At 35.8% G+C, this 22,147-nt stretch overlaps 1 protein-coding gene across 1 annotated transcript in view; it reads right to left on the bottom strand.

The window, feature by feature from the left end:
* si:dkeyp-97a10.3 (uncharacterized) overlaps positions 1-15,585 on the bottom strand; it is a 34,347-nt gene extending 18,762 nt beyond the window's left edge. The window contains exons 1-2 of the mRNA XM_061915154.1: positions 15,490-15,585; positions 15,186-15,243 (exon numbers count right to left, since the gene is read on the bottom strand). Of these exons, the coding sequence (XP_061771138.1) occupies positions 15,186-15,243; positions 15,490-15,495 (64 nt within the window). The 5' untranslated portion in view covers positions 15,496-15,585. The remainder of the gene's footprint in view (positions 1-15,185; positions 15,244-15,489) is intronic.
* Between the last annotated feature and the right edge of the window lie 6,562 nt (positions 15,586-22,147).

Genomic DNA, 22,147 nt, shown 5'->3' on the forward strand with positions numbered 1-22,147 from the left:
AAGTCTCTCTGTCTCGATGGAGATCTTCCTTTATTACCTCCTGCTTCGATTGAAAGTCCAGTTTAGAAAATTGTTTTATTTTAGATATGTAATCCTCCATGTTAAAAGTGCAAGCGAGAGGAAAAAATAAACGATCGCTGCTCACTCTTGCTTCTTGTTGTCACTTCTTCTGCAGCCGAGTCGTCGCAAGAAGGATCACTAGCGCCCTCTACCACCAGGAAGCGGGAGTCATTTATTGACTCATATTTGACACACGCAGCTACGGTATATCAATAAAACATAGCTGCTTACTGTTCTTTTTAGCATATTCAATAGCTGGGACCTTAAATCCTACGGAATAGCTATTAATCTTCTTCCCTTCATGCGATTTTGAGAATAATGACAGGTGAAGTGTCACTCATGACGTGACGAGTTTGACCCGGTGGAAATTCTAGGCATATGCTAATTATTTTGCGTGTTTCAAATATGGTAGAGGGCGCTAGTGATCCTCCTTGCGACAACTCGGCTGCAGAAGAAGTGACAACAAGCAGCAAGAGTGAGCAGCGATCGTTTATTTTTTCCTCTCGCTTGCACTTTTAACATGGAGGATTACATATCTAAAATAAAACAGTTTTTTAAACTGGACTTTCCATCGAAGCAGGAGGTAATAAAAGAAGATCTCCATCGAGACTTAAAACTGAAGAAAGATAAGGAAGACTTCTATAAACAAGTTATCGATGCTTTTGATCAGAAGGAGCTGCGCACGGACTTCATTTATAAGTAAAGGTAAGACCATAATAACGTTTTTTTTATTAAATGTGCTTTTCATGATGGTATCCTTACATCACACTCAAACTTATAAGCGCAGGCCCAAATTTACTGCATGCCTTTGGTAAGCGCCGGAGTGAGAAGAAGTTTTAAATTAATTAGCGCCCCGGCGGCAATTCAAGGAAATACGGTCATTTATGTCCATTGTTCTTTAGATTATATTTGAAGTTGAGTTTGGGCGGTACAATAAATGACGGCGTTTCCAACTGTATGAATACTTGTGGTATTAACGGTGATTTCAAAGGCAATGAAAATAATGGTGAGGATCATTTTGGACGTCGTCGTCCACAAAGTATGTGTCAAAAGTGCACAACAGAAACCTAGCTCATTAGTATTAAAGCTACAGACTGAGGGGAAAGTACCTTAAAACGGTGTAAATTTTGGACAGGACACTTTCATAGCACTTCTGAGACCACTTGAAAAAAACACTACAACATGGAAACTTTCCAGTGAAAAAGAACTCATGATGACCCTTAGATATGACGTCTACTTCCACTTTCTGCTGCAATAATCAACTATCTTGTCCCCATTTACATATTTTGGTCCTCAGAGGGCTTCCGATGTCCACTTTTAAAATCACATGACCTTTTGCAATTCTTATGTTCTTTGCAAAGGAACTCACTTATTAGCCTTCCTCCACACTGCATCAGCACAAAGATGATTCATCACTGCAGTCATTGGACACGCTGCAAAAGTCCATTTTTAAACTTTTTTTTGACCAAGTACCACCTCAGAAAACACTTGGCTCTCCAAGTACCACCATAGTGGCCGACGTTAAAATACAGCAGCGTAAGGCAGAGGGGTTATTTAAACAAGTATATTCATTATTTTATTATTATGTAACATAGCACACTGGGTTAGAATTAGGGTTGTACGGTATACCGGTACTAGTACAGTATCGCGGTACTAATGAATCAAAAACAGTACTATACTCTGTTTAAAACGTACCTGTTCGCCATATTTAGGGACCGGTGTCCCTTTGGGACAGAGGACCCTATTGAATTTCTAAGGTTTTATTATTAGGGAAAGTTGTCCCTTTGGGACAGAGGACCCTATTGAATTTCTAAGGTTTTATTATTATGGAAAGATGTCCCTTTGGGACAGAGGACCCTATTGAATTTCTAAGGTTTTACTATTAAGGAAAGATGTCCCTTTGGGACAGAGGACCCTATTGAATTTCTAAGGTTTTATTATTAGGGAAAGATGTCCCTTTGGGACAGAGGACCCTATTGAATTTCTAAGGTTTTATTATTAGGGAAAGATGTCCCTTTGGGACAGAGGACCCTATTGAATTTCTAAGGTTTTATTATCAGGGAAAGATGTCCCTTAGGGACTGAGGACCCTATTGAATTTCTAAGGTTTTACTATTAAGGAAAGATGTCCCTTTGGGACAGAGGACCCTATTGAATTTCTAAGGTTTTATTATTAGGGAAAGATGTCCCTTTGGGACAGAGGACCCTATTGAATTTCTAAGGTTTTATTATTAGGGAAAGATGTCCCTTCGGGACCGAGGACCCTATTGAATTTCTAAGGTTTTATTATTAGGGAAAGATGTCCCTTTGGGACAGAGGACCCTATTGAATTTCTAAGGTTTCATTATTAGGGAAAGATGTCCCTTTGGGACAGCGGACCCTATTGAATTTTTAAGGTTTTATTATTAGGGAAAGATGTCCCTTTGGGACAGAGGATCTATTGAATTTCTAAGGTTTTATTATTATTCTTTATTATTATTCCGCCGCCTCTTTGAGCTGTAATGTGACCCCCTTAACATGCTTCAAAACTTACTAAATTTGACACACACATCAGGACTGGCTAAAATTGTGATCTAAGTAAAAAACCAAACCCCAAAAGTAAAAATTGTGCTCTTGCGCCCCCTAGGAAAAACATAGACAAAACTGTCTGTAACTTTCAGTAGCAATATCGTAGAAACATGAAACACACACCTGTATGTAGGTCTCAGTTAGACCTATATTTCATACACTCATACCTCCCAGCTAAAATCAACAGGAAGTTTGCAATTCCCCCTTCAATACAAAAGATGCCTGAAAAAAAAATTGCTTTTTTTAAAACATTATCTCCTCTGAGGCTGTTTGTCGTTTCCGCTTCTAATAAAACACAGAAGAGAGATTGAACCCTTCTGATTAAAAGTTGATGAAAGAGTTTTGATAGCTACCCCGGTTTGGATTTTATGAGCCCGCAAAGTACCGGTGCGCTGTTGCAGTCGCGCTAATGTTGTCACAAGATGGCGGCTTCCTGCTCAGACAAAACTGCCTCTAACTCACTGTAGAAATGTCATACTCATATGAAACAAAAACCTCAATGTAGGTCTCACTGAGACCTATATTTCATAGGCTGACAACCTCCAGCTAAAATCAACAGGAAGTTTGCTATTCCCCCTTCAATACAAAAGCTCCACTCCGTTCACAATGCATTAGAGTCTCAAGCCACTTTACAACTGTTATTACTATGAGACTGATGTATAACACATATGTATACAATTTTTTCTCTGTGTAATAATCCATCCATCCATCTTCTACCACTTATCCGGGCTTAGGTCGCGGGGGCAGCAGCCCAAGCGGTCTCATCCATCGCTGCTTGCAGCTTTAATTTTTTATTATTTTTTTAACGGGCATGACGGCGTCATCACATCATGACATTGCTGGTTTTACGAGCAGAGGAGCATGTTGAGCAGCACACACACACAGAGTACTTACAAGCAGACACAGTGTGTGGACAGAAAAGGGAGAATGGACGCATTTTGGTGTAAAAAATTTAAGATAAAGGTGAAGTTATAACACTGAAACGCCCTCAGGAAGAGCTGCTTTAAGACATGGCTAGCTAGCTAGCAGCTAACAACTATCCGCAGTTGTCAGTGTTTTGTTACTTCTAAATCACTAACCGTGGCTTCAATGGCGACAAATAAAATAAGTTTCCTACATGTAATATTATCACTGGATGATGAGGAATAGCTAAACATGCTTCACTACACACCATAGGACAGTGCTTCTAACTTTGTTGGAGGTATCGAACCCTTCTTTAGTGAAAAATACAATGTAAATGTTTTTTTCAAATTCAAGACAGATTTACCGTATTTTTCGGACTATAACTCAAGGTTTTTTTTTCATAGTTTGGCCGTGGATGCGACTTATACTCCGGAGCAACTTATAGTCCGAAAAATACGATATATGTTTTTGGTGACACTTTAGTATGGGGAACATATTCTAAGTAACAAAGACTTAATTTAGAGTTTTTTGGACACCAGAGGAACATATTCTAAGTAAGGCTGCAACTAACAACTAATTTGATAATCGATTAATCAGTCGATTATTACATCGATTAGTAATCGGATAAAAAAGACAAACTACATTTCTATTCTTTCCAGTATTTTATTGAAAAACACCATACTGGCACCATACTTATTTCGATTATTGCTTCTCTGCTGTTTGTAAAGGTTGCAGTTTATACAAACCCTGTTTCCATATGAGTTGGGAAATTGTGTTAGATGTAAATATAAACGGAATACAATGATTTGCAAATCATTTTCAACCCATATTCAGTTGAATATACTACAAAGACAACATATTTGATGCTAAAACTGATCAACATTTTTTTTTTTTGCAAATAATCATTAACTTTAGAATTTGATGCCAGCAACACGTGACAAAGAAGTTGGGAAAGGTGGCAAAAAAAACTGATTAAGTTGAGGAATGCTCATCAAACACATCCCACAGGTGTGCAGGCTAATTGGGAACAGGTGGGTGCCATGATTGGGTATAAAAGCAGCTTCCATGAAATGCTCAGTCATTCACAAACAAGGATTGGGAAAGGGTCACCACTTTGTAAGCAAATTGTCAAACCGTTTTAGAACAACATTTCTCAGCAAGCTATTGCAAGGAATTTAAGGATTTTACCATCTAAGGTCCGTAAAATCATCAAAAGGTTCAGAAAATCTGGAGAAATCACTGCACGTAAGCGATGATATTATGGACCTTTGATCCCTCAGGCGGTACTGCATCAAAAAACAAAATCAGTGTGTAAAGGATATCACCAAATGGGCTCAGGAACACTTCATAGAAAAACTGTCAGTAACTACAGTTGGTCGCTACAACTGTAAGTGCAAGTTAAAACTCTACTAGGCAAAGCGAAAGCCAATTATCAACAACACTTAGGAATGCCGCCGGCTTGGCTGGGCCCGAGCTCATCTAAGATGGACTGATGCAAAGTGGAAAAGTGTTCTGTGGTCTGACAAGTCCCCATTTCAAATTATATTTGGAAACTGTGGACGTCGTGTCCTCTGGAACAAAGACGAAAATATTTGATTGGATTGTTATAGGCGTGAAGTTGAAAAGCCAGCATCTGTGATGGTATGGGGGTGTATTAGTGCCCAAGGCATGGGTAACTTAGACATCTGTGAAGGCACCATTAAGGCTGAAAGGTCCATACAGGTTTTGGAGCAACACATGTTGTCATCCAAGCATTGTTATCATGGACGCCCCTGCTTATTTCAGCAAACCAAAGCCAAGCCACGTGTTACAACAGTGTGGGTTCGTAGTAAAAGAGTGCGGGTACTTTCCTGGCCCGCCTACAGTCCAGACCTGTCTCCCATCAAAAATATGTGGCTCATTATGAAGTGTAAAATACGACAACAAGACCCCGGACTATTGAACAACTTAAGTTGTAGATCAAGCAAGAATGGTAAAGAATTCCACTTTCGAAGCTTCAACAATTAGTTTCCTCAGTTCCCAAACATTTATTGAGTGTTTTTAAAAGAAAATGTGATGTAACACAGTGGTGAACATGCCCTTTCCCAACTACTTTGGCACGTGTTGCAGCCATGAAATTCTAAGTTAATTATTATTTGCAAAAAAAAAATAAAGTTTATGAGTTTGAACATCAAATATGTTGTTTTGTAGTGCATTCAATTGAATATGGGTTGAAAAAGACTTGCAAATCATTGTATTCCGTTTATATTTACATTTAACACAATTGCCCAACTCATATGGAAATGGGGTTTGTAAATAAAGGTTTATTAAAAAAAATATGTATATATTTTTTTAATAAATAAAAAAAAGTAGCCTATGCGCATGTGTAACATAGATCCAACAAATCGATGAGTAAATTAATCGCCAACTATTTTTATAATCGATTTTAAACAATTAAATTGATTATTTGTTGCAGCCCTAATTCTAAGTAACAAAGACTTAATTTAGAGTTATTTGGTTAGAGTTAGGGTTAGGGTTATAATAAGGCCATGCCAAATAAGGCATTAATACGTACTTAATAATGATTAGTTAAGAGCCAATATGTTACTAAATTGCACGTTAATAAGCAACTAATTAATGGTGAATATGTTCCCCATACTAAAGTGTTACCATGTTTTTTTACTGGTGCACAAAATTAACTGCATGAAGATCACTTTGTTCAAAGAACAAAACCAACACAGTGCATAAACTCACAACAAATTACTTATCCGTAATACGCCGATAGGGAGAAGTTTTTATTTACACGGTGAGTCGGGTGTGTTTTGACCTCCGCCGAACCCCTGAGGCCGACTCACCGAACCCCTAGGGTTCGATCGAACCCAGGCTAAGAACCACTGCCATAGGAGGATAAAATAGCTCACCGTTTACAAAAGATAGCGCTCCTGAATGAAAAACCAATACTATGGTTGGACCTACACCTGATATCCACTGTAATGATACAGAGTACAAAATGATCTAGTCCAGTGTTTTTCAACCTAGGCAAATTTTTGTCATAAAAAAATCTGGAGGCACACCACCTCTAGGAAACGTAAAAAAATGTACTTCGTGTTAGCAAGCAAGGCTATCTATGTTGTTGTTGTTCTGCTGCGCTGCTCCCAGTCTGTGGAACACTCTCCCTGACTACCTGAGGGCACCTCAGACTGTGGATGTTTTTAAAAAAGGTTTAAAAACCCATCTTTTTAAAAAAAGCCTTTCTATAGACATGCATGCTGGTTGTAGCTTTTGGGCTGTTTCTAGTTTTATATTTCATTTACTTTTTACACTGTGGCTCTTTGAGGTTGTTTGCTCAACGTAAAGTGCTTTTTACAAATAAAATCTATTATTATTATTATTGTTGCTATCTTTCTTTGTGTGGACATTGTTGATTGTCGTGTCACGTATGAATGTACTCTTTGGACGCCGCAAGTTTTTGCTGTCATCCAGCATTTTGTCTCTGTTTACTTTGTAGCCAGTTCAGTTTGACTTTCGTTTTGCATAGCCTTTTCCTTTCCCTTTCGTTCATTTTGGGTTTAAGCATTACATACATTTTTTACCTGCACACTGCCTCCCACTGTGGTCTGCATATCGGGATTGATTGATTGAGACTTTTATTAGTAGATTGCACAGTTCAGTACATATTCCGTACAATTGACCACTAAATGGTAACACCTGAATAAGTTTTTCAATTTGTTAAGTCGGGATCCACATTCACAACAAACCATCCTTGTCTCACCCGCCACATTCAGACTTTTACAAAACAATGCTGCCACCTCCTGACATGGAGTTTTACGTGGCTACCCTGCCGAGTTTTACACGGCACAGACACTAAGCAACGGCATATTATTGGCAGATTATGATTATCGATTTGCAGAAAATATTTTTGGCATAAATTAGGTGACGTTGCATAATTTCTCACGGCACACCAGACAAGATCTCACGGCACACTAGCGTGCCACAGCACAGTGGTTGAAAAACACTGATCTAGTCGATACTACAATAATTACATCGATATTTTTTATCATCACTAAATCTTTTTTTGTTTTTGTTTTTAATTCATATGTTTATAAAGTCAGTAAATACGTTCCTGGACACATGAGGACTTTGAATATGACCAATGTATGATCCTGTAGCTACTTGGTATCGGATCGATACCTAAATGTGTGGTATCACCCAAACTAATGTCAAGTATCAAAGAAGAGAAGTATAAGTGATTGTTACATTTTAACAGAAGTGTAGATAGAACATGTTAAAACAGAAAATAAGCAGATATTAACAGTAAATGAACAAGTAGATTAATAATCCATTTTTACAGTTTGTCCCTCATAATGTGTAGAAAATAATAGGTGTATAAATGACACAATATGTTACTGCAGACTAATTAGGAGTCTTTGTTTGTTTACTTACTACTAAAAGACAAGTTGTCTAGTATGTTCAACATTTTATTTAAGGACTAAAATACGATAACAAACATACTTTCATGTACACTAAGATTTTTTTGTTACAATAAGACCCTTTGTTTAAAAAAGTATCAAAAAGTATAGAAATACATTTTGGTACCGGTACCAAAATATTGCTATGGGGACAACCCTAGGTCGAATATAGGAAGAAAAAAACACTGTACTTAAATAATGACTCAGATATTTGGCGGACACGTGCCATAGTTTGAGACTCCCTAAAAATTCATATGCAGGGAAATTACTACCACAACTCAAATGGTTTTACTCATAACCAACGAGTCGCAAGTAAAACAATTTTCTTCAATTAAAAAATGATTCACAAGTTAAAAAAAAAAAATGTCTGCAAGCAAGAAAAAAAAACCATTTGCAAAGTATAAAAACTATTTTCTGCAAGTCAAAGAACTGCAGGGGAAACTTACAGGTTGAGCGTTTTTCCCCTTTCTATTGTCCACAAATTTAGGACCCTCCCTGTTTCTTCTTCTTTGCTATTTTTGGCAGACAGCACCATGACCAAGTAACAGTCGCTCTGACAGCACCACCTGTCGTTGTAGAGTGGGCACTACAGGTGTGTGGATCACGCAGGGTGGAGGAATATTACTGGCAAGAGTTTTCATTTCAAGACAATAGATGTTAGATTTGCAAAACTCATTTTTTTTACTTGCAGAAAATTGAAAAAAATTGTTCTTTACTTGCAGATTTTTTTTATTTATTTGCAAATCGTCTTTTTAAATTGAAGAAATGTGTGATTTGACTTGTGAATCATTTTTTTACTTGCAAATAATTTTTTCCCTCACAGAAAATGATTTTTTTTTACTTGCTAATCATTTTTTTTATTTAAAAAAAAGTTTTTTTACTTGCAAAAATTTATTTTACTTGCAGAAAATTATTTTTATGTGCAAATAATTTTTTTAATTAAAGAAAATTGAGGTTTGACTTGCAAATCGTTTTTTTTACTTGCAGAAAAGTGTTCTTATACTTGCAAATTATATTATTAATTGAAAAAAATTGTTTACTTGCGAATCATTTTTTAAATTGAAAATAATAGGGTTTTTTTTACTTGCAAATCAATTTTTCTTCCAGAAAAGTGTTTTAATACTTGTTAATCGTTTTTTTTTGTTTTTTGTTTGGAGAAAATTATTTTTATACTTGCTAATTGTTTTTTTAACTGAAGAGAATTGTGGTTTGACTTGAAAATCGTTTTTTTACTTGCAGAAAATAGTTTTTATACTTGTGAATATTTTTTTTAACTTGCAGAAAATTGAAAACAATTGTTTTCTACTTGCAGAATTTTTTTTTATTTGCAAATCGTTTTTTCAAATTGAAAAATTTGTGGTTTGACTTGTGAATCATTTTTTTACTTGCAGAAAAGTGTTTGTGTACTTGCAAATCATTTTTTCCCCTCACATAATTTTTTTTTTCTTGCTAATCATTTTCTTTATTTAAAAAAAAAGTTTTTTTTTTACTCGCAAATATTTTTTTTACTTGCAAAAAATGATTTTTATTTGCAAATATTTTTTTTAATTAAAGAAAATTGAGGTTTGACTTTCAAATCGGTTTTTTGTATTTGCAGAAAAAGGTTTTTATACTTGTGAATCATTTTCATAATTGAAAAAAATAGTTTACTTGCGAATAATTTTTTTAATTAAAAATAATTGTTGTTTTTAACTTGAAAATACATTTTTCTTGCAGAAAAGTGTTTTAATACTTGCTAATCTTTTTTTTTTTTGCAGAAAATTATTTTTATAACTGCTAATTATTTTTTTAACTGAAGAAAATTGTGGTTTGCCTTGCAAATCGTTTTTTGTACTTGCAGAAAATAGTTTTTGTATCTGTGAATTTTTTTTATTTTATTTTACTTATAGAAAATTCTTATTTATTTGCAAATGTTTTTTTTTTTAATTGAAGCAAAATTGTGGTTTGACTTGCGAATAATTTTAGAAATTTGCAGAAAGTCCTGCAATGTATGCATGGTCCGTCCTACTTTACTTTGAATGTTGTTGGACTCTAAACAATCGACAACTGAGAAAATTAGAGACAACTGAAATGGGGTTCTTCAGAAAAATACTCCACATATCAGGGACAGAAAAGAGAAGTTATGAACAGGTATTGGCGAAGGCAAAAACAAGAAGATATCTTATTGCAACGATTCGAAATAGGCAGCTGGAATTCCTGGGACATATCTTTAGAAAAACTGATGTTAACAGGAAAACTAGCAGGAAAGAAAGCTCGAGGTCAACAATGAGCAAAGAAATTTAAACGAAAATTATCTATATATATATATATATATATATATATATATATATATATATATATATATATATATATATATATATATATATATATATATATAGATATATATGTATATATCTATATATATGTATATATATATATAAAATATAATGATAATGTCATCATCCATGCCAGTAAACAGGCCTGATTCTCCATGATGACTTGCAGATTTATTTATTTATTTATTTTTTTTTTAACTTGTGAAACCATTGGGCGGAAAAGTGCAACAGACTGAGCCCCAAAGCGTTGTGGGCTCAAACACCGTTTTGCCGAATCCATTTTCAACGGGCGGCCTTGGCAAAGAAAAAAGTATTTAATTATATGAGAATGTAGCAGACGATTATTACTTGAATGATTATCTCTCATGCATGAACAGCGGGCCCTCGTCAAGGAACAAATTGAAATATAATTCAAATTGCTCATTTTCTATGCTTGTTTGCCGCAGCACACAAACGCCGGAATATCTTTTGTTGTATTAGGCAGGCAGGGAAGGAAGGCGTGTGGAATGCACCAAAACACAGCTTTGATTTTTTGCATTAATTTAGAAGACTAAATGTGAACTTTGTCTAGTGAGTTATTAAATGATGCTACACACAACATATTTCTGTTTTTTTCAGCCATCACAAATTCAGACAACATCAAGGGTCGGCAACCCAAAATGTTGAAAGAGCCATATTGGCATACTTGCCAACACTCCTGGATTTTCCGGGAGACTTCCAAAATTCAGCGCCTCTCCTGAAAACCTCCCGGGACAAATTTTCTCCCGAAATTCAGGCGGAGCTGGAAGCCACGCCACCTCCAGTTCCATGCGGACCTGAGTGACGTGTCGACAGCCTGTTTTCACGTCCGCTTTCCCACAATATAAACAGCGTGCCTGCCCAATGACATTATAACTGTAGAATGATCGAGGGCGAGTTCTTGGTTTCTTATGTGGGTTTATTGTTAGGCAGTTTCATTGACGTTCTCCCAGCGCGGCAACAACACACAACAACAGCAGTCACGTTTTCGTCTACCGTAAACAGCAATGTTGTGACACTCTTAACCAGGACAATGCTGCCATCTACTGTGTCTGCATATGTGACAATAACATCTACGGCTTTTAGAGCAGTGGTTCTCGACCTTTTTTCAGAGATGTACCCTCTGTGAAATTGTTTTTAATTAAAGTACCCCCGAATCAGAGCAAAGCATTTTTGGTTAAAAAATATTATAAAGAAGTAAAATACAGCACTATGTCATCAGTTTCTAATTTATTAAATTGTATAAATGCAAAATATTGCTCATTTGTAGTGGTCTTTCTTGAACTATTTGGAAAAAAGATATATAAAAAACTAAAAACTTGTTGAAAAATAAACAAGTGATTCAATTATAAATAAAGATTTCTACACATGCTGCGATGAGGTGGCGACTTGTCCAGGGTGGACCCCGCCTTCCGCCCGATTGTAGCTGAGATAGGCACCAGCGCCCCCCGTGACCCCAAAGGGAATAAGCGGTAGGAAATGGATGGATGGATAGCTGTAAATATGCTCCTCCCCTCTTAACCACGCCCCCAACAACGCCCCTCCCTCGCCCAACCCCCGACCACGCCCCCCACCTCCAAAAATCGTAGGTCTCAAGGTTGACAAGTATGCATATTAGACAATAACAAATTGAAAAATAAATATTTCTGGAGGTGCAAGAAAGAAAGTTGTACATGTAAACAAACTATGGTGCGTTCATGGACTGCCGAAATAAGTAGGACCAAAGGGCGCTCGCCAAATACGCTCATCAGTGAAGCATATTTGATACAAACAGTGGGATTTCTAACAATTAAGAAGGCTTTTTGTGTCATGTTTGCTCTCTTACAGAGACAATATTAAAAAAAAATTATATTTTTTTCCACCATCTTTTCAATTTTCATATATTTTTGAAAAGGCTCCAGGGAGCCACTAGGGCGGCGCTAAAGAGTCTTACTAGATCAATAGAATGCATTTCATACAACAATTATCCTGCTGTAAGTACATATGTATACATACAGCATGTATCATAAGTACCGTATTTCCACACGGAAACATTTAAGCATGCGGGGGCCATTTGGAAATTTTTCATTCTCAAACCATAACAAAATATATGGATTTTGGCTGTTTTAATCCTTAGGGCTCCCGGGGAGCATAGGGGGTCTCAGTCACTAAAATGTTAAAAAAAAAGTCAAAATATTATTATTATTTTTTATTTAACGCTTACAGTAAATCTCTATATCAACTTGAGGTTTATGCCTTTTCTGTCAAAGACAACTTTGTTTTTTATAGTAAAACTGAAATATGCAGCATTTAGATGGATAGTACTTTATTGGTTCCTTCAGGAGAGTTCCTTTATTTAGCAATTAAAGCCCTCAAAGATCATAATGCAGGACACCATTGATTTTAATTATTTAATATTTTGGAGTAATCGCAGTGAAAAGTTAAATAAAATCCTACTAAATATATTTGAGATCTGAAAGGTTCCCCACTCATAAAGTAATGCATTTTTATTTGTTTTGTTTTTTACTTTTAACGCTTAAATTTCAAGATCAACTTCCGATATATCTGTCGATTTTAAGTTTGAACTATTATTTTGTTTGTTTTTTCCTCTTTTGTCAAAACTTTGATGTTTTTATATGGCAACCACACAACATATGCAGTATTTTTTCCACATAAAACATTTTAAAGTGATAATTTTTAAGTAATAATTCATTATAACATTGATTTTTTTGTCCTTTTTTTTTGAGCGATGGAAAAAAAAGAAAATAAAGACGAAAGGAAAAAAAAAACTTCCTGCATGGCAGCTTTGTGTCAACATTGCCACTTTTTCTCATTAGATTCTCCTCATTCCACTTTTTTTAAATGTTTTTTTTTTAACTTTTGCAATACTATCAATTTTGCTGAATGTGTGGCGGGCCGGTAAACTATTAGCTGCAGGCCACAAATGGACCCCGGGCCGCACTTTGGACACCCCTGAAGTAGTACATTTACGTCATTTTTTTTTTTTAAAGTGATATTCTATTTATACAGATTATTTTTAAATCAGTATTTTTTTTCTTTTAGATGTATTTTAACTCGAGTAAATGTTTTCAGAGCTGTACTAGAGTAAAACTTCATTATTTTAGTGACGATGTCCAAATTCGTTCCCCTTCAATCGAAACTTTATCGAAAATAATTTTCTCACGCCAACAAAAATATGGTGGAAAAATTAAAGAGTTTAATAAACGTTTTGTCTTTCCATTATCGACCACACAAAACTGTTTAAACTCATCTTTGCAGCGTGTAAGTTAAGTAAGACAAACACACTTTTTGGTTAAACTTGAGGGACTTTCTAGAAAAAAACTAAAACATTTTGATTGATTTACCATTGATTGATGACCACAAAGGGAATAAGCGGTAAAAAATGGATGGATGGGACAAAATATGCAATATTTTTTCCACATAAAACATTTTAAAGTGATACTTTTTAAGTAATAATTCATTATAACATAGATTTTTTTGTCCTTTTTTTTTTTTGAGCAATGGAAAAAAAAGAAAATAAAGACAAAAGGGGAAAAACTCTGCCTGCATGGCAGCTTTGTGTCAACATTGCCACTTCTTCCTCATTAGATTTCACCTCATTCCACTTTTTTTAAAAATGTTTATTTTTTATTTTTGTAATACTATCAATTTTGCAATTTTTGCAGAATGTGTGGCGGGCCGGTAAACGATTAGCTGCGGGCTGCAAATGGCCCCCGGGCCGCACTTTGGACACACCTGATGTAAGTAAATAGAGACAAATGACCGCTCAGGGAGTTACAGTGGGGCAAAAAAAGTATTTAATCAGCCACCAATTGTGCAAGTTCTCCCACTTCAAATGATGACAGAGGTCTGTAATTTTCATCATAGGTACACTTCAACTGTGAGAGACAGAATGTGAAAAAAAAATCCAGGAATTCACATTGTATGGATTTTTAAAGAATTTATTTGTAAATTATGGTGGAAGATAAGTATTTGGTCAACCATTGAAAGCACTCACTGATGGAAGGTTTTGGCTCAAAATCTCACGATACATGGCCCCATTCATTCTTTCCTTAACACAGATCAATCGTCCTGTCCCCTTAGCAGAAAAACAGCCCTAAAGCATGATGTTTCCACCCCCATGCTTCACAGTAGGTATGGTGTTCTTGGGATGCAACTCAGTATTCTTCTTCCTCCAAACACCACAAGTTGAGTTTATACCAAAAAGTTTTATTTTGCTTTCATCTGACCACATGACATTCTCCCAATCCTCCATTTTGGTATAAACTCAACTCGTGGTGTTTGGAGGAAGAAGAATACTGAGTTGCATCCCAAGAACACCATACCTACTATGAAGCATGGTGGTAGAAACATCATGCTTTGGGGCTGTTTTTCTGCTAAGGGGACAGGACGATTGATCCGTGTTAAGGAAAGAATGAATGGGGCCATGTATCGTGAGATTTTGAGCCAAAACCTCCTTCCATCAGTGAGAGCTTTGAACGCTTGACCAAATACCATCATTTACAAATAAATTATTTAAAATTCCTACAATGTGAATTCCTGGATTTTTTTTCACATTCTGTCTCTCACAGTTGAAGTGTACCTATGATGAAAATTACAGACCTCTTGTCATCATTTTAAGTAGGAGAACTTGCTGACTAAATACTTTTTGCCCCACTGTATTGTCAATGCTTAAATATCCGAGCCTGAGATGAGGCTTTGAGGGCGTCATAATAGGAATGCGGTAACACTGGTTTAAGAGGGAAGACAAATGCGTGCTTGGAATATGTTTTTGTAGGTGGACATGTTGGGAATAACACCGTCCGTCTCTCCTTCCTCAGCCGTCGACAGAAATGTACTTTTGAGGGCAAGTGTTTGTGTTGAGTGTCTCCTACCTGCAGACAGGCCGATGAAGAAGGACACAAGTTGTCTCATGTCGCCGGTCAAGACTTCCTGAGGATAAAAGTGGACGTTTTAGAAGTTGTCTCATGTCACCAGTCAAGACTTAAAGGATAAAAGTGGACATTTGATAAGTTGTCTCATGTCGCCAGTCAAGACTTAAAAGGATAAAAAGTGGACGTTTAATAGGCAACGTAACCTCCTTTCATATGACCATATAAAGATACACTTCCGGGTACACGTGACCAAAACAAAGCCGAGCTAGCTTGACAATGTCTAACATTTGTGTCAACAACTTACCCACATTTCTTGTCTTCCTGGACATTTTCACACCAAGATAAAGTCATGCTCAACATCTGTTTGCTGGCTAATGAGATCAACTTCCGGTTTGCCGACGATACATAAACCTGTCACTGACTCACCTGTTCTCTTAAAGGGGAACTGCCCCATTTTTATTATTTATTATTATTATTAATCAATACAACAAAACAATACACAACAATGAATGAATGAAAGGTTTATTTTGAACCATGCAAACAAAACAAAAGAATGACATAAAATACAAAATAAATATGTATATACATTATATTCACACCTACATTGTAAACATTACATGTGACTAATCTTTTGTAGATGTCAAGATTGGCCCAAAAGGGAGTGGGAAGAAGTAAACTTATTAGGTCCCACCCCTATACATATACAAAGTATATATATATATATATATATATATATATATATATATATATATATATATATATATATATATATATATATATATATATATATATATATATATACATACACAATATATAATACAATAATAATATAATTCAATTCAATCCAATCCACTCTATTTATATAGCACATTTAAACAACAATAACGTTTCCAAAGTGCTGCACAGCCATGTTAAAAACAATTGTAAAATAAATAAATAAATAAAATAAAAATTTTTAAAAAGTATATATATATATATATATATATATATATATATATATATATATATATATATATATATTATGCTCCACCAATGACTGAATAAAAACAAAAAATAAATAAATATAAAACCAATAAAAACAATATAAAAACAAATATGATTAAAAACTATTTTAAAGGGTAAAATCAATTAAAACAGTAAAATAGAAATCAAAGTGTATAAAAAACACAGAGGACAACAGAGAACAGAGGACCACACAACTCACGTGGTGTTAAAAGCCAAAGAATAAAAGTGGGTCTTAAGACGAGACTTAAAACACTCCACTGTGGAAGCAGTTTGAACATGGAGCGGCAGAGTGTTCCAGAGCTTAGGGCCTCCCCTGGTCTTAAGTCTGGTCTTGGGCACCACGAGCTGGAACTGGCCCTCGGACCTCAGAGCGCGCGCAGGAATGTAAATTTGGATAAGGTCCGAGATATATTGAGGTGCCAGTCCATGTAAAGATTTAAAAACAAACAGCAATGTTTTAAAATCAATTCTAAAATGAACAGGGAGCCAGTGCAAACTCTGAAGAATTGGGGTTTTATGCTGGCGTTTCCTGGCCCCTGTTAAAAGTCGTGCTGCCGCGTTCTGGACTAACTGCAACCGGGAGAGAGCTTTTTGGCTAATGCCAGCATAAAGTGCATTGCAGTAGTCCAGGCCACTTGAAATAAAAGCATGCACGACTTGTTCAAAAAGGTTAAAAGATAAAAACGGTTTAACCTTTATTAAAAGACGAAGGTGATAAAAACACGATTTTAAAACGCCATTGACTTGTTTGTCTAGTTTAAAATCGCTGTCTATAGTGACGCCAAGGCTGGTTGCTGCGTAGACGCTATAGATCAGTGGTTCTCAAATGGGGGTACGCATACCCAACGGGGTACTTGAAGGTATGCCAATCCAATCCAATCCAATCCACTTTATTTATATAGCACATTTAAACAACAATAACGTTTCCAAAGTGCTGCACAGCCATGTTAAAAACAATATTTAAAAAAAACAATATTATGCTCCACCAATGACTGAATAAAACAAAAAATAAATAAAAATAAAACCAATAAAAACAATATAAAAACAAATATGAGTAAAAACTATTTTAAAGTGTAAAATCAATGCCAAGGGGGTACTTGGGTTTTTCAAAAATGTTCTAAAAATAGCAACAATTCAAAAATCCTTTATAAATATATTTATTGAATAATACTTTAACAAAATAGGAATGTACGTTCATAAACTGTGAAAAGAAAGCTAGATTTTTTTGTGGACATGTTCCATAAATACTGATTTCTTTTTTCGTGAAGAAATGTTTAGAATGAAGTTGATGAATCCAGATGGATCTCTATTACAATCCCCAAAGAGAGCACTTTAAGTTGATTACTTCTATGTGTAGAAATCTTTATTTTTTCATGTTTGAATCACTAGTTATTTTGATCTTTTTTTCCCCAAATAGTTCAAGAAAGACCACTACAAAAGAGCAATATTTTGCACTGTTATACAATTTAATAAATCAGAAACTGATGACATACACTCAGAAGCATTTAAGTCTCACCTTAAAACTCATCTGTATACTCTAGCCTTTAAATAGACCTCCTTTTTAGACCAGTTGATCTGCCGCTTCTTTTCTTTCTCCTATGTCCCCCCCTCCCTTGTGGATGGGGTCCGGTCCAATGACCATGGATGAAGTACTGGCTGTCCAGAGTCGAGACCCAGGATGGACCGCTTGCCTGTATCGATTGGGGACATCTCTACGCTGCTGATCCGCCTCTGCTTGAGATGGTCTCCTGTGGACGGGACTCTCGCTGCTGTCTTGGATCCGCTTTGAACTGAACTCTCGCGGTTGTGTTGGAGCCACTATGGATTGAACTTTCACAGTATCATGTTAGACCCGCTCGATATCCGTTGCTTTCGGTCCCCTAGAGGGGGGGGGGACATCTGAGGTCCTCTCCAAGGTTTCTCATAGTCAGCATTGTCACTGGCGTCCCACTGGATGTGAATTCTCCCTGCCCACTGGGTGTGAGTTTTCCTTGCCCTTTTCTGGGTTCTTCCGAGGATGTTGTAGTCGTAATGATTTGTGCAGTCCTTTGAGACATTTGTGATTTGGGGCTATATAAATAAACATTGATTGATTGATTGACTCAAAAAAAAAGACTCATTGGATGAACTCAATTAAAATGAGGGCAGGATTTCCATCCAACAAATATAAGTTGCCCCAACTCAAAATTAGTACATTTTCGCAACACAATAAAAATGAGTTAGTCCAACTCAAAATGAAATTATTGCAATAACTAAGCAAAATTGATTTACATTTGTCAAACTAATTTTTAACAAATACAGCTAAAATGAAATTATTTTGTTTACTAAGCGTTAATTGATTTATCCGTGCCCAACTCCAAATTTATTGGAAATTAAGCAAGCTGAAAATCACCCTTGAGCCCATAAAACACATCAGACAAAACCTGGTTGGTATTTTTAATGTAGAATAATCCTTAATTCAACAATCTTGAATATAATACCACAAGATGTCAAAGTTAGTTGAAAACACAAACCAAAATGTTAAGTTTCAGTGAAAACAAAACATCAAGAAGTACATTTTACATAAAGACCATGCTGTATTTTACTTTGTATCTCTTTTTTTCAACCAAAAATGCTTTGCTCTGATTAGGGGGTACTTGAATTAAAAACATGTTCACAAGGGGTACATCACTGAAAAAAGGTTGAGAACCACTGCTATAGATTATCTATATATAATACATTTAAATTCACACACACTTACATATATACATATGCACACACACATATATACACATACATACATACAAATTATATATATATATACATATGTATATATACAGTACATATACATACATACAATACATACATACACACATGCATATACCCAAAATACACACACATCTATCATATATACTCCCACACACACATCTATATAAATACTATGTATAATAATATATATAATATACACTTTTGTCTATACATTATTAACAGTTTTTGGTGCCTATGGGAACAAGCTTTCATTTTGACTGTGTTATTAGTGGTTATTAGTGGATCTATGACTGTGGAGCTGCTGCCCCTGATCAACAGGACCTGAGGACCACTCTTGCTATGCGTCCTATGCTGTGCATTAAAAGAGACAAGGGGAGCCTCCTGCCAGAGGGGTTATCCACGAACAGAAGAGCCCCACCATACCATAATAATGCAATCCAATTCCAAAACCAAACCCGACCCAGCAACATTCAGACTAGCAATCAACAGAGTGACATACACACACATGACACAAAACAATCGAAAAGTAGTCAAACAAAAACGAATATCAACAGTATCAATATTAGTAAGGATTCCAACATAGCAGTGATTACAAATCCCTCATTTACGTTATCATCACAGTCATTCATATAAAAATGATATAAAACATTTAAAAAATGAGCAATTGTGTGTAAGTGTCTCGCATTTGCATCTTGCAACTGCCCTTTTTAAAAAAAAAATGTCTATCACTTCCAATCCTTATGTGAGACAAGCTAAAAAAAAATGTCCTTCATTTAAAAAAATCTTTGCAAGTATAAAAAACTATTTTCTTCAGTTACGAAATGATTAGCAAGTATAAAAACAATTGTATTCAGATAAAAAAATATATTCCCACGTATACAAACATATTTCTTCAGATAAAAAAAATGATTTCCAAGTATTAAAAAAGAATGTATGCAAGTAGAAAAATGATTAGTTGGTAAAATATATATATATGGGGCGCTGGCGCCTATCTCAGCTACAATCGGGCGGAAGGCGGTGTACACCCTGGACAAGTCGCCACCGCATCGCAGGGCCAACACAGATAGACAGACTCACACTCACACTCACATTCACACTAAGGACCATTTAGTGTTGCCAATCAACCTATCCCCAGGTGCATGTCTTTGGAAGTGGGAGTGGCCTACTCCCAGGTGCATGTCTTTGGAGGTGGGAGGGGCCTATACCCAGGTGCATGTCTTTGGAGGTGGGAGGAAGCCGGAGTACCCAGAGGGAACCCACGCAGTCACGGACGGGGAGAACATGCAAACTCCACACAGAAAGATCCCGAGCCCGGGATTGATCCCAGGTCTACCCAGGACCTTCGTATTGTGAGGCAGACGCACTAACCGCTTTTTCATCGTGAAGCCCTCCAACAAAACAATACACAACAATACCAAAATAATGCAATCCAATTCCAAAACCAAACCAGCAACATTCAGACTAGCAATCAACAGAGTGACATACACACACATGACACAAAACAATCTAAAAGTAGTCCAAAAAAATGAATAATATCAACAACTGTATCAATATTAGTAAGAATTCCAACATAGTAGTGATTACAAATCCCTCATTTATGTTATCATCACAGTCATTTATGAAAAAATGTAATAAAAACATTTATAAAATGAACAACAGTGTGAAAGTGTCTTACATTTGCATCTTGCAACTGCCCTTTTTTTTAAAAATTGTCTATCATTTCCAATCCTTATGTGAGACAAGCACCAAAAAAAAAAATTTTTTCAATTAAAAAAATATTTGCAAGTATAAAAAACTATTTCCGTCAGTTAAGAAATGATTAGCAAGTATAGCAACAGTTGTATATAAACAATTTTCTTCGGATAAAAAATGATTTCCAAGTATTAAAAAAAATGTATGCAAGTAGAAAAATTAGTTGGTAAAAAAAAAAAAAAACATATATATATATATATATATATATATATATATATTAGGGCTGGGCAACGATTAAAAATTTTAATCGAAGTTAATCGCGCTATTTCTCCGATTAATCGCGATTAACTGCATTGTATACGCAAAGCCCAATAATGAATTCAAAAGTAGTGTGTAGTGCACCTTTATTGGAATATTCTCCCACATGAACAAAAGCGCCAAAACATTTGTTGTGCAAACACAATTTAAATCAGTCCTTGTTAAACAGTAACAGTTAAATAGCATATTTTATGAAAATCAACTCAAAAAATGTAAATACAAACAGTTAAGCTTATTACTACCACTGCCAGGGTATTTAAGTTATCCTGTTTGTTATGGAAAATAAATATAATCTACATACAAATCTCTGAGCCACAATCATAACATCTGAACAGGCAATTTCTGAGGTAACAGCAGAAATTTTTTTTTTATCAGGGATCTTATGTTTAAAAAACCTATATCATAGGTAGTGGGCTGTTTTAGGGAATTTTGGATCAAATTATCCATAGTAGCAATATTAATAATGTTGTGTTTATTCTGCGTAGTGCACTTAAAATAATTATGACCATATCTAGGAATTGATATGATGGGAATTTTCCGATTGTTTGCTTGGTGCTTTGATAAACTGAACGCATCATATACATGGTACTATATTGTGATGTTATGAGCCAGGGAAAAAAATAACTACCCTACCCAGCATGCAACAGGAGTGACGAGCATGCGCGGTAGCCCGTTTAAGGTTGTGTGTCGCCATGACGGCATCTTGTATGTTGTGATATGCACGCTCTGAAAGTAAACGTTAAGAACTCAGCCAATACGCCTCGTCTGCATTATTCATAAATAGACAGACAACACATATACTCCGCTGCTTCACAGGCCGCTGGATGTAGCCGGCAAAGTATTCCCATGCTAGCTAGCCGGTCGAGCAAGCACGCGTCATTCAGTCCAAAACGGCCCGATCTATCCACATTCAGAATTGTCTGGCGGTCGTAAGTGATCCCGGAGTGACCACGCTGTAAGCCAGCCATGAAATTTGCAGAATTGTCCGGTATTTTTGCCAAATGTTCCATCTTTACCAAGAGCCCCTCGACGCAGAAGTACATCAGGGCGATGCCATCTTGTTAAGAAAAGGCGTTAACAAAATAAAAGCATGTGAACAACATACGCAAATGTGCGATAAAATAATTGTCGGCGTTAATAGATTGATGAGTTAACGCGTAATTAACGCATTAATTTGCCCACCCCTAATATATATATAT

The sequence above is a fragment of the Nerophis ophidion genome, linkage group LG11 (assembly GCF_033978795.1).
Source record: "Nerophis ophidion isolate RoL-2023_Sa linkage group LG11, RoL_Noph_v1.0, whole genome shotgun sequence".
Classification (NCBI taxonomy): domain Eukaryota; kingdom Metazoa; phylum Chordata; class Actinopteri; order Syngnathiformes; family Syngnathidae; genus Nerophis; species Nerophis ophidion.